General features: G+C 38.6%; 1 protein-coding gene across 5 annotated transcripts in view; it reads right to left on the bottom strand.

Annotated features, from left to right (window-relative positions):
• Positions 1–1,755: 1,755 nt before the first annotated feature.
• The window catches only part of LOC148016470 (uncharacterized), a 201,062-nt gene continuing 188,197 nt past the window's right edge, over positions 1,756–14,620 (bottom strand). For 2 of the 5 annotated variants that reach the window (XM_087664333.1, XM_087664334.1), the window contains exons 8-10: positions 3,784–3,805; positions 3,467–3,620; positions 1,756–2,484 (exon numbers count right to left, since the gene is read on the bottom strand). In XM_087664333.1, the coding sequence (XP_087520459.1) occupies positions 2,320–2,484; positions 3,467–3,620; positions 3,784–3,805 (341 nt within the window). In that variant the 3' untranslated portion in view covers positions 1,756–2,319. Of the gene's footprint in view, positions 2,485–3,466; positions 3,621–3,783; positions 3,860–14,620 lie in introns of all 5 variants that reach the window. The other 3 variants (XM_087664331.1, XM_087664330.1, XM_087664332.1) reach the window with 3 other exon arrangements.

The raw sequence follows: 14,620 nt of genomic DNA, 5'->3' as shown, positions 1-14,620 counted from the left end.
AAGAATACTAATATTGAGAGCTGTCTTCTCAGTGAGTTCACTACTACATTTAGCCACTTAACATCACAAAAGATCACTTTTCATGATTTGTTAAGGCTATGTTTTTGTTGGTCACCTTACGTAGAAGTTAGGATACTTTTAGGATAGCCATTGGTAACTCTATAACTGCAAGTGATCTTATGAGTATTAATGTTGTGATCAATTTACTCAATGAGGTCAATAGAAAAAAACAATGCAAGGTCAAAAAATTTCAATACACTTAGTGTGAGAAAGGTCAAATGATGTCTACAGAGCTATACAGATCATCCCACACGACCTATAGTTATCATTATACTTGGCCACTACTAGGATTTTCGCTTGCTCCTTTAAAGTCGTAAGGTCAAATAAGATCATTGCCATCTAGCATTGGCTTCGCTTTTTGATTACTATTGAAGACGTGTTTGGATAATGTCTATGTAGTAATCCTTAAAAATACTAGCCACTCAACATTAGATATCAATTTTTAATGTTTTCCATCTCATTTTCTTTTGCTTGTGGTTTTCTAGTTGGCAATTACCACTCTAGCTACGATATCAAAGCTTTTTCATTTCAACATCTCTAAACACTTCATCTCTATGCCAAACCACTTGAGCAAGAGAGTACCTCCAACTTCATGGAGCGTCTTAGTGGTATCCCTTACTTCTCATAGCAACCTTTTTTCCACAATAGCACATGTACCACTCATGCCTTGTGTTTGTTTTGGATATACTTCAAGTGCAAAGATTACATAATTTATAAAAGGAGTGTTACACATTTTAGATAGATCCACGCAATACTTGGGTTAACACTTAGTGCTCTATGTTTGCTAGTTAGGGGCATTTGGTCACTTAGAATATTTAATATTTTGGTCATGTCTTGTAGCGAATGCCCATTGTGATATTGCATTCGTTAATACTAAAATGTCATAATGAAGAATTCACTATAATGTCAAAGTGAAATTTTGACCCTCATCCCTAAAATTGTGGACACCCAAAGGCTAAGACCCTTATGTTTCTCACAATTTAGCTATTTAAGCCTCTTGATATGAACCCAAGTTGATTAGGGAGGTTTGGGATGTGATTTTTCATCTTGGCTTGGAAATCCTAATTTTAACAATGTCACCTTGAACAATCTACAATGTCATTGAATAGTTCAATGTGTTATCCCAATAGTTTCCAATGCGATGTTGATTCTAGAGAGCATTTTTCTATCTCCTCAAGGTTATGCAACCTTATGCTCATTTTAAATAGAGAATCATGGAGACTATAAGGGAAATAAAGTCCAACCCTGACACCACTAATTGTTGCTCTCCCTATTTCACCAATGTGGTCAAGATCAAGGCACACCTACAAGTGCATGACAATCATGGAGTCTTGGCAACAATGCCGCAATATTGAGACACACCAGGTCAAAATCAAGAACTTGAAAGACCTATTCTTTCAAGGTTCTCCACATTTAAGCTCATTTGCCTAGAATGAATATGTACCACAATTTGCACAATAAAAAACTAATAAAATCTAATCCTTAGAGCTAATTACCAACATTAGTGGCTCATGCTTCATGGGTTGACACATGTTTCTTCTCACATAATTTCATGTTATACTTCTCTCTCCTTTTGGTGCTTTTTCTTCATGTAACATGGCTTGCCCATCTTTTTCACATTGCATAAGAATATGTATGTCTATACATACTTTGTGTGTGTGCACCTGTGCGTACACATGCACAAATGGTTATCAATGCACAAGAATATATATATGCAGAACTATGTGCCCTCATGCATGTTCATAATGTGTATTCAAATATAAGTAGCGAAAATAGCTACACCTTTGCATATATCCTACGTATTAAACAATGTAATTGATATTCAAATGAGTGCTCATAACGGCAGCATATAAACATTACCAAGCACCAGTCATCTGGGCATCATCACTCAATCTAACTGCTTACCAGACGTACAGATACGATGTGTGACAGGACCGCACAAAGGCCCAACAATGCCATGGCGACCCACGATAAGCATACAGCTTTACTGACTTTACTCATTACGTTAGTGGCCTTTTATCTGTGGGTTGACGACGCAATCAATCATAATTTGGCTAACACACTGGGAATAGGGTTGTCTTGTCTTATCAATACCTTACCATGATTGGGCATTTGTAACTAAATAAGGAATAGGGCTGTCTTGTCTTATCAATACCTTACCATGATTGGGCATCTGTAACTAAATAAGGAATAGGGTTTGTCTTGTCTTATCAATACCTTACCATGTCATCGGTAGTTGAAGTTTCTTACATGATTGCATCACTCTTGCCATTCTGGCAGTACTACCTTGTGATGAGCCAACACATATTTGAACAACATGATAGATCTATCCCATACATCTTTTGCTAGTGCTTGATTATACGACATGGTTGAAGAAGATAGAGTGTGCCCATTTCCTCCGAAGAAGTACTTACCAGATACACCCTGCACCATATTGACAGAATGTGTCAGCAAATGACTAGGTTGTCTTGTTGTGAATCCTTAAAAATCCATAGAAAACTAGTACAAATCATATCGTCAAAATAATTGTGAATAAACTCTTTAAACATCCTGAGGCATGATGTAAATATTTATTTACCCACATTGATATAATTATGATTTGCATTACCAACAAAAAAAAAAGACCAGCCTAGAAGTCCTTTTATGATGATGTGCTTATGAAGGTCTATCATCACTATGATGTATATGGTGCAGTCATCAGCAGAGACAAAAGCCAATAATCAATGCTTTACTGGGATTCAACTCCTCGTACAATGGACTACAAAGAGTTTAAGATCTTAAAGGTGTCGTCTTTAGGATCTCAGTTGGGGCTGTACATTGGGCCACAAAGAGTCTACGAAAGGCGTAACCTTTGTGAAGAAGCACTTCAACTGGCTTGAAGAGAGAGTATAAGAGGCAAGTGCAGAAGTGGATGACCTCACTCAGTGTAAGTTCTGTTTTCCTCTTGAAAGACCTGTTGGAGCAGAATTGGGAGGATCATCAAGCGGTTATATGGTCCTTTGGGAGAAGAAGTTCATGGCATGATATCCTGGGCCCAGGACTTCTAAGTGGAAGGGTGCCTTCGATAGAGAAGGTGAGACTCATCCCTAAACCAGGTTATTTGGCTTCAGGATTGAGCATTTGATGATGATTTCACACCACTGAAAGAGAAAGGAGATGGAGTGATGTTTGGGATGGCAAGAGTGTGTCTTTGTGATCTGCAGGCTCTTTGAAACATGTTCCAAACTGATGATGCAGAATTTAATTGGTCAACTGAGGTTAATCACAAGGAGGAACAGACTTCCATTTCATCACCTGTCTACAGCACCATAATATTTTGAAGAGAATTTCCTTTTAATAATTAGAAGTGTTACTCTGAAATCATGAAATTCTATGCTACCCTTCAAAGGGCTGAAAGAAACAATACATTTGGAGCCATAGCTGCATCAATGACAGACTTGCACCCAGATGTTGGCGACTGCATCAGGCCCGTAATTTTGAGAATGAAATTGACACAGCAAGACAGCCAACTTGGAAGTTCTCTTAGAATATTGGAATGGACAATCCCTGGATCCGCAGTCCTGTATTCAAACCTATTCAATGTTACTTTCCAAATAGCAAAGTTTTAAATTTGGAAACTTTGAACAGATGTTAAGAGAAAAATCTAAAACAGCTTATTGTTATGTTGACAATCGTTTCTCAAAGAAAGCACCTCGATCTATGAATCGATCATCATGAACTTACATTGCAGTTATTTGAGGCGAAGCTGAACCACAAGCGTGACGCCGATGCAGCTCATAAGTGAACAATATCATGAACACTGCACTTGTTTAGATAAAATATATTGTACAAACATACACATGAAATTGCTCTCCCTCCCTGCTTCCCTCTCCACACACATTCATCATGTCCCTTTGCCAACATTTCTCTGACCTAATCATATTCTCACAAGTATTATGATGCTGTGGAGAATTACCAATCTTCAAAAAAGGCAATGATTTTTAGCCATTTCAAACAAAACAGATTCTGGCCATGTATGTACATTCCAAAGGCCTCTTGTAGGACTGGTAAAGAAAACTCCCATCTACATATGATGGCCCTTATGATGAAACATGCTACCATGAATAGCTGCCTCTCTTTGTACTTGAAGGTTCCCCCATAGTATTGTGGATGATTAATGCATTAACCAGCAACATCTTCAAATTGTTTTAGCTTCGTAAGATTAATGCATAAACCAAAAGCATTCTCAAATAGCTAGTAAGCATTTCATACGTCCAACATTCTTTGGGTGTTGCCAACCATAAATCAAGAGTCCTTTTTGGAATATGGAACTTATCGTAATTATATCATAGCCAATATATGATACTTTGCAAGAGGATCCAAGTACAAATGTTAGGGTTTACAGGCTGTCTATGCCTAGGCGCCTATACTTATCTTGTGCTTTGTACCCGCACACCTGTACACTACATAGGGTGGCAGCCACCCATCACTGTTATGTTTATTCTCTATTCTTTACTATAGAATAATAAAGGGAAGGCAGGTCACACATTGTGATTGTTGTTCCCACATACCGCTCTTGCTCTCTTCAGTTCAAATCTCCATAGCAATTATTCTCTTACTTCTGTTTGTGCTTCTCTCTCCCTCTCTCTCTCTCTCTCTCTCTCTCTCTCTCTCTCAACTAGTCTTAGAGCAGGCATTTAAGGAGCTTCCACTGTTCTACTTCAGCTTGGGAAAGACAGCTTCAACTGAGCTTCCATAGCAGCCAAGTCTTCATCCCTTTGAGGTACGCATTAGCTTCCCCACCTTCCCTGCTTTCTTGTCAGCTTCCAAGAGAACTTAAATCCATGCTAGAGTACCCAAAGACATCAGGCATAGCAAGAGAGAACCCAAGAGCAGTCCCTCACAATTTTCAGCACAATTTTAGGGGGCTTCCCTTCTGCTCCTATACCTAATAGTTACTTCAATCTCCATCTCCATTGCTTTACCCAGCCTTTGGGGGCTCTTTCGGACATATTGGACTCCGTTTCAGGCATTATTTGGGTAGAGATGATTAGCCATTGATTCACTCTTGTGGATAGACATGTTGTTCACAGTTTGGGGCAGCAAACTCTTGAATGTTTATGCTTCTTTGATGCTTATGCACTAAATCCTGGATGATGTGTTAACTCTTGGGAAGGCTCCACGAATCAATTAGAGCTTGCTTTGCTCAGCCATTGAAAGGATTATTGCTGTCATAAACAGTGGACAGCAAGCAATGTATTGAATATCAATGAAATAAACTCTTTCATACCACTCGAGAATGCTCTTGGCTCATCTACATGCTTACCATTGCTGGTTATGCTGGATATGCTCTTGTTTGAGTTTTGAGCTTTCATTTTGAGCTCCTTTACATTCATATTTGCCAAAGGTTGGTTAGTGCTTTACCACTTATTACATGCTTGGATATTTATGTCATTTATATCCTCCCAAATATACTACTTGACATTATTGGGTTTCCAAATGTTATGATGTATATGCATTGAGCTTGCTTTGCTCTCCAACACTTTGGTTTGCTTCCAATGGGAGTATTTTTAATTTTTCACTGCAGAGCTTGGCCTTTGGAGCCCATGGGATCTCTCTTTATGATTACTAGTTTATATAGACATTGTCCTTGCAATCATTGACCATTGTGGGCTAATCTTTTTTTGATATTATGTTCTCTAGTACTTCCTCATGTCAAACAAATTGTTAGTCATGGATGCATGCTTTCATTATATACTGAGCTTCACTGTTCATGAGCAGTGAGTTGGTTGCAACTTGGTAGATCTCACGGTTTTTTAGCTTATGTACATGGTTACTCCGTGGTTGGGATGCATTTATATTTGACACTTTTGGATTATTCGATAGTATTTGATACTTGGAGTTGCATGCTCTTATTTGGATATTGCTAGTTGCATTGTAACTCTTTTTGCTATCAAAACTTCCGTGGCAATAGGAGCACTCTGTTTTTAGACATTTGTATACAGTTGCCTCATTATTTACTGCAGTTTTAGGGACAGCATTACTGAAATTCAGCTTTAAGCTATCTTACTGAGAGGAAATGACTTGTATCAAGAACTAGTGCTTCTACTTTATAGTACCAATACATTGAGTTGTTCTCCTCCTGTTGCACCCATTTTTTGGTCAATTTTGTACTAATTTACTATTGTTACAGCAGCCCATTCCCTCCTATTGCATTCATCTTTAACATTGATAAGTTGGATGGCAATAACTGGTGCAAAAGAAGTAGGTTAGATCATTGAAATGCAAAGGCATAAAGCCCGAAGATATGGATGCTCACACTTGGGATGACCTTGATGAGCTATGCAAGTCCACTATCATTTTGTCTTTGCCTAAGCAAGTATATTTTAATGTCATTGAGACTAAAAGTAGTGTATGGTAGTTATGGGAGCAAAATTGTGATCTTTATGATAAGCAAAGCCTTGCTTCACAATTACACTAGCTCAAGAAACTTGTCGACCTTCGTATGTAGAAAGGCACTCCGATGTCTACTCATTCGAGTAAGCTTCACTCTATTTATAGCCAACTTACATTGCAGAAAATCATCTTTGATGATAACATGAAGTCTATGTTTTCGGACTTGGGATATATTCTGTACTGCTATTAGCACTAATGCTCCTAAGGATGGTTTTAAATGCTCACATATAAAAGCATACTTACCCAGAAAGTGAATAGGAAAAACATTGATTCAGCCCTGTGCCTAGTAGAGATACACAGCAAAATAAGTCTAAGTCTAGACCTCATGGATAGGGTTACAATAAATTCCGCGGTTCTGAGTCTTCTCTTATTTGTCATTATTGTGGGTAGTAGGGACATATACGACCACAATGCCAGAAGATACACCAAGATTGGCGGGAAAGTCCAAGATAATACTAAGACATCTGATAATTAGTGTATTACTAAGTCCACTGTCAAGATTGAGGAGAATAATACATTGGAGTACAATTCAAATGATTATATTTTGGTTGCTTCTTCACTTGGTGCCACACAATCGACTAATGGTCAGTCTTCATTCTCTCAATATTGGTTACTAGATTCGCGTGCTTTCTTACACATGACCTCGCATCGCAATTGATTCTATACTTACCTGATAGATTATCATGTATGTGATATTGCTCGCATCGGTGATATATGTTTGCAATTTTTCACTTATACTTCCTTTGTTCCGCATAATGCACATCATGTGCCGTCTTTGCCCAAAAGCCTTATCCCTGCAGGCTAGTTGGGTGATGTTGGGATCATCTTTCTTCTGGTGATTCTACATGGAAAATCACCCGTGGCGACCTCATTTTTTATAGAGGTGCCAAGATTATTGGTCTTTATCTTTTTCTTGTTTTGGATCCACTAATCATGTATTGGCTAGTACTGATCTCCCTCATGTATCTTTGTGATATCGGTGCCTTGGGCACATATTACTCAAAGGAATGAAAGTTTTGACTCATTTCCAAATCTCTTACCCTTGGATTATTCATGTTTCAGTTCTTGTAATCATTGTTTATATGGCAAGCTGACATGTAACACCCATCAGAAGTTTGGTTCTACGCGCATGGATGAGCCCCTAGCTCTTATTCATCTGAAATTTTTGTGGTCCCATGCCCTATCAATCCTTGGATGGTGCTAAGTACTTTGCAATGTTTATTGATGACTTTTTGCATAAAGTCTAGGCCTATCCTTTGAAGTAAAAGTCCAAGGTTTTAGCCACTTTTCAACACTTTGTTGCTTTGGTCGAGAACCAATTTGAGCATAGATTAAAACGCCCACGATTTGATAATGGAGATTAGCATATCCAACATGCTTTTGAACAATTTTGCGATGATCGAGGCATTAAGCATCAGTTAACTGCCCCTTACACCACACCCTAAAATGGTGTTGCAAAGTACATGATTATAACCATTTAGAAGATGATTAATAGATCCCCATGCACTGCTCTTGGTAGTAGGGTCACTGAGGAGATACGGTCTATTAAACCTCCCTCGTATACACGCTTGCAAGTCTTTTAGATATGAGGCATTCTGCCATATTCCTAAAGACAGCACAACAAGTTAGATCCAAAGTTTGTGAAATGCATCTTTCTTGGATATGCTAATGCAGGTGAGCCAAATATCGTCTTTGGGAACCACAGGCTTGAAAAGTTATCCGTAGCCATGATGTTATGTTTTATGAGGAAAAGATACATAAGCAACCTGAGCAAATGATTGAGATGCGCATAGTGATCTTTTAGGAGGAGCCTTTTATTATCGTGCAGTAGGCATCAATTAGATAGCATGTAGTTGCTATTGATGCTCCAATGGCCCAAGATCAACCTGTTGTGCAAGAGTGCATTAATGATGGACACAGAGAACAAGATATATCAGCTCCACAACCAATTTTTCGATGCTCTATTACAGGCTCACGTCCTCTTGATCAATATGACCCTTCTATGCGTTATGTGATGGTGATAGATTCTAATAAACCTTTTACTTATAAGGAGGCTTTAGGCAAAGGTGACAATTCCACTTAGAAAAGGGCTATGTAGTTTTAGTTTGACTCATTGCAAAAGAATCATACTTGGAATTTGATTCTTTTACCCAATGCCAAATATGCATTGCCATGTAAGTGGGTGTATAAGTTGAAGAATACTCTTGGTCGCCCCAAGCCAACATATAAGGCTCAATTGGTTGAATGCATTTTAAACAAAAGAAGGACATTGACTTTGATGAGATTTTCTCTCCTGTGATCAAGATGACTATCCTTTGCTTAGTTTTGGCCTAATTTGCACATCTGGATTTGGACTTTTACTAGATGGATATTAAGATGGCTTTTCTACATGGGGACCTACACGAGGACATCTATATACAACAATCAAAGGGGTTTATGGAAAAGTGCAAGGAATACCTAGTGTGCAAGTTAAGAATAAGTCTTTATGGTTTAAGCAGGTAACTAGGGATTGGTATCATAAGTTTGATGCTTTCATGTAATCACAGTCCTATATCCACAATGCTAGGGACCTGTGTCTTTCCACAAAAAGGACCCATAATAGTAGTGTTATCATTGTGATATTATATGCTGATGATATGTTGATTTTTGGGAGTACTCATGATGAGCTAGATGCTTTAAAGATTTAGCTCAAGAGAAGCTTTGAGATGAAGAACATGGGACATGCTTCTCACATACTTGGTATATGCATTACATGCAACTGCTCTAAGGGACTCCTCTACTTGTCGCAAAAGGAGTGCATTCATACGATACTTGAGTGATCCCATTTGTAGGGTGGTTAGCCCAATGGCACCCCTTTACCTTCCCATGTGAAAGTCGATCAAGTAAATTGTCCCCAATCAGATGACAAAAAGGCCGAGATAACCAAGATTCCATATATATCCACACTCAGTAGCTTGATGTATGCCATGATAGCCATTAGACCTAACATAGCATTTGTAGTTATGTACCAGGCCCCGCATACTTGTACACTGCAAGTGCCAACGACCCATCATTGTCATATTTATTCTTTATTTTTACTGAGGAATAAAAAAGGAAAGGCATTGTGACTGTTGGTGATACCAACCTTCCTACTCGGAACCTGATCAAGCATTATAGCAAGTAATAACTGAGCATAAACTGAAATGTACACATTGCCTTAATAATCTTGGACATTGGACACCCTGTTGGCACCAAAACTAGCACCCCTTTCGGTATTTCTTAAACTTTGATTGCTAATGGAATGAGTACAAGCTGAGATTCCACAATCTCCTTTGTTGTTCCAAAAGCCCCTTGTTGTAATAACAATCAGTAAGCCATTCCGACCATTTGCCCTTGACTTTTTCACCTGCAACTTGCACAACTGGAATCACAAACTGGCCAAATGCTACCCTAATTTACAATGAATGGGCTGCTATTTGAATTCCCTAACAATTTCACAATTTGCAGGTGCTAAAATAAGTGTACGATGCCTTCTCTTATTGGCATGGATCATGAGGTGGTTGTCAAACCCAGATTTCTGCAAAAAATTAGGGTTAACAGCAGCAGAAATCCTCCTATTGTCCACCAAATATAGTTGTGATCTACTACATATGGCTAGGAAATGCTGAAAATGACTGAGCAAAAGCTAGAGAAGGTGAGAGAATGTCAAAGAGAGAAAGTCCAGGAATTCTTCACGGAGAAACCCTTTAGATTGGCTGTTACTTGTCAGAAATTGCCCTAGGAGCTATCGCCTACTGCTAGAGATGCCAGAAATTGCTATTGCCAGCCATCAGCTACTACTGTTGCCAACTCTTGTAGACTCAAAAATTGTTGTCGCCTACATCAGATGGACTGATTACTACTTCTCCAACCTTAGGAGGTTACCCACTGCATGAAAATCAGACCGGTAGTATGTTCTCTCTCTCTCCCTCATCCTGAATGAACTGAATTCATCACTTCAACCTCCCAAAAACGTTTTTTAGTCTTGCGTGGACATTTCTGCCAAGTGGCAACCTTCTAAACTCATTTTCCAACATTATTCAACCATTAGATTAATTTTCAAATTTAAATTATCCTGAAATTTAATTTCAACCCTTCTAACCTTGTCCAAAATTAGGTGTACCTATCCATAATTAAATTGCCTAGGCCATTTGCAATGTGGAGTGATCCCTAACCTCTATTGACACTTAGCTGGCATTAATTAATTGATTAATGCAAGTCCCTAGTATCACCATTAATACTTATTGGCTAAATAGCTGTCCTAGGGTCAAAACTGACACCAACTGACCCCCAAAGCCCAACTGGCATAAATTATCACAACTTTTGCCTTTGACACCCATTGCATCCTCAGGGTCCTTGGCTTGTTACCATGAAATAACTTCCATGTGCATCACATATGCTAAACAACCTTGCTCATTTGATTAATAACTTGGTCAAATGATATCAGCAAGATTAAAGCATCTCAAAATTTTACGTCCCCGTGATAGACCTCCCCCTTGAAATCCCTACAATCGTCCTCAATTGCACTGCATTGTGCCAAAGGAAAAGCATACTGCACTAGAATTTCCATAAGGCATCATAGTCACAACATTGGCCATTGTTGTCCAAACATGCTACATGTCCCAAACTTTGCTGGAAATGACCAGCCAACATTATCATGACATAAATCTGAAAAACAATCCAAAACTATTGCTACAAACCATTGGATACATCCATAACTTAAAATTTCTCAATCATTCTGACTTAAAACCATAGTAAAGTATATTCTTAGCATAAACCATGGCTGAAACTATCAATGGCATTTACTAACATGCTATTGTCCATGGAACCAACTAAAAACCACTAAAAACTGAGCATAAACTGATCACTTGTTGATTTGTGAACTGATCACATATTACTGCAAATGTGACCTCAAACTGATCACAAATTGATTTCAAAAACTGATCAATAACTAATGCAAAAATTGATACAAACTGATCCCAAAAGTGACCATAAACGGTTCTTAAAATTATCAAAAACTGGACTGAAACTTATCAGAATTTGATCTTAAAACTGAGGCAAAAGGTCACGTCCAATGGATCATAAATTGATGCAAAGGTATAGTTTCAATGTCCAAGTGAAACTCATACTCATTTGCATATATCTCACAGTGACTAGTACACTAAATAGTGACCTCATGGCAAACATGTTGTCAGTAGAGTACCTTGGATGCATGCTGAATACATCCAAGATCCACTACATACGAGAGTTGTCCACATCTGCCAGAGTGAAAGTGCTACCTTTCCCTTGAGCATCAAGCAATGCTCCAGATCCCTGCTCTGCTGAACCTAACTGAGTCCAAATTGAAGTCGACTCTAACTGCAAGGCATCTAGATAAAGCTACAATAACTAAGGATAGTTTGCCAAGTCATCCTCTTTCATCAAACGTGCCAAGTCATCCTCTTTCATCCATTTTGCATCCATTGGTATATAATTTTGAAATTTCACCAAGTATCTCTTGGAAACTTTACCTTTAACCTTTCTTTCCTTATGTGCCAAAATTTTCTCGGGTACCAAAATCTCATCTAGCTCCTCAACCTCAGGTTGAATTTCAGCAGACATATCCTTTGGCACATCATCACGGAAATGCCTCCACAAACTAACAAGAAAGGCATTATGTATCTGTTAATGTGGAGGTAATTTTAACTAATATGCCACATCGCTAGTCTTTTCCAACACCTGGAAGGACCAATAGCATCTCATACTCAACTTTCGATATAGTCTCTCTCTTCCTTTCATCCTTTTCAACCTTACCTTTTCAAAATGTAGCAATACATAATCGCCTTCAGTAAACTACAAAGCACATCTATAGAGATCAGCAGTCCTCATTTGCTTTTTTTGTGATTTCTGAAGTGCATACCTTATCTTTGCATAGGCTACATCCAAGTTTTCCACATAACAATCAACCTCAAAGATCTTATCCTTAGTTTACAAGATAGATGGTACCTTATTACCACTCTTAACCATCTCAAATGGAGCTTTGCTAGTGGAACTATGCACTGTGCTGTTGTAAGCAAACTCAACCAAGGGCAAATACTGCTTCTACTGTGTCTTGTGGTAAAAAACATAGCACCTCAAAAGATTTAACACTAGAATTTACTTTCTCAAACTAATCATCTGTCTACGGATGGAAAGATAATGAGAATTTTAGTGTGGTATCCATATTCTCAAGCAACCCCTTCCAAAATTAAATGCTCATTCGACGGTCTCGATCACTGATGAATAACTCTAGTATACCATGATACTTAAAGATATGCTACAAAACAATCATGCCATATGATCAACCTTATTTTCTTTTTCACCGGAATGAAATGGGCTTATTCTAAAGTTGCAAATGATAGTCCATATCCCATGATTCCTAGTAGGTGTCCCCTGTAAGCAACAAGTTATGAGGATTTAGAGCAACCCACGTATGTGTGCAAGTTAAAGAAGACGCTCTCGTTTGAAGCAAGCACCTAAAGCATAGTTTGACAAGATCGGAGAGTATTTTGTTAACATTGGCTTTTATGTTTCTGATGCTTATCACTCACTTTAAGTGAGAAAGGGAGATGCACGCTTGGTCATCATAGTCATCTATGTGAATGACTTGATTATTACAAGTGACAGTGACAATGGGATTGTTGAAGTCAAGGGCCTTTTGAAAAAGAAGTTTGAGATGAAGAATTTGTGTGAGCTGAGGTAATTTCTTGGTATTGAGGTGATCATATGTAATGATGGTATATGGCTATCCCAAAGGCAGGTGGGCTTGGATATGCCATCCAAGTATAGTATGACAGCATGTAAGCCTCTTTCAATGCCATTAGAGCAAAATGTGAAATTGAGTATTGATGTTGGGGATGAGATAGAAGACCCTACTATATTCACAAAGGAGTGGAATCTAGAGAATCTTCGAAAATTTCAAAGCTTACTTGGAGTTGCAGAGATATAATCTTGAGAGGGAGTGTTAAGATGGCAAGCTCAAAACGTGCGGATATTAATGATGGACCGCCTCGTTAGATGGGTCCGCAAGTCTACACTTAGCACATCAGTGGTCACTATGATCCTCGTATGGCCACTAACTTACCACTTATTATATTTGGTTGTTACACCTATCTACAGCTAGCATACTTATAGCACCAATAGATTAGTATAGTCATTTATGCACTGTTTGACTTAGTAAGCAACTTTCCTTTATGTTGTATCTTATCTATACTTTGTGTACATTATATTGTGGGTGAAAGAAGATGAAAAAATCAGCAAGAACACCTTTTGGCCTCCATCTCTCTCCTTGTGTTCTTAAGTGAGCTTATACGGTGTGTGTTTGGCACAGTAGCTCAAGTAAGTCCCCCACCACGCGATTCGTAACATCATCGAACGATTTTCAGTTGCTTCCACCAAAGCCAACGATACACTAGAGTTCAAGATTACTTAGAGCAAAACATTTTGCAGCCAAGGCACTACTTTCTACTAGAAATCCTCCTACAGTGGTCATTAGAAGCATAGTTACCTGGAACAATGAACGGAAACAGAAACACAACCCCTTGAAACAGGGGAAACATCCAAGGTTGGGAAACAGGAACAAAGGAGACAAGACATGTCTTAAGTGCCCTAAATATGCACTACATGACCCAAATTTCCCCTATAGCTCCCCAATGCTACAAATTGCCCAAATTGCTCTAAACGGCCCAAAAATGCAAATTCCCAAAGGCCCCAAATGTCCCTCTAATTGCCCCAATACCCGTCAATGCTCCAAATTGATGAAAGTGTCCTAAAATTGACTCGATTACCCCCATAGCTCCAAATTGCCTTGAATTTTTCCAAATGCCCCAATTACCCCAATTTTCCTTGAAATTAGACAATATAAATGGGTGATTACCTTGGAATTGAGGATAGGGCTGAAATTTGATTGTGATTTGCAAGAGTTGATAATGTATCAAATTTGAACTTTGCATGGACTCATGATTGGCTTGTGGCTTGTCTTAACACTTTGAATCTTCAACCCGAGAGAGAGAGAGAGAGAGAGAGAGAGAGAGAGAGAACGGCGTGATGGCGAGGAGCGATGGCGGAACAGGCTGCGACGGGACGTTCC

The sequence above is a fragment of the Lygodium microphyllum genome, chromosome 23 (assembly GCF_053477565.2).
Source record: "Lygodium microphyllum isolate KBCC chromosome 23, Lygodium_microphyllum_v1.1.10, whole genome shotgun sequence".
Taxonomy (NCBI): domain Eukaryota; kingdom Viridiplantae; phylum Streptophyta; class Polypodiopsida; order Schizaeales; family Lygodiaceae; genus Lygodium; species Lygodium microphyllum.
Note: the sequence above shows the minus strand (reverse complement) of the source record. Positions and strands in the feature narration are given on the sequence as shown.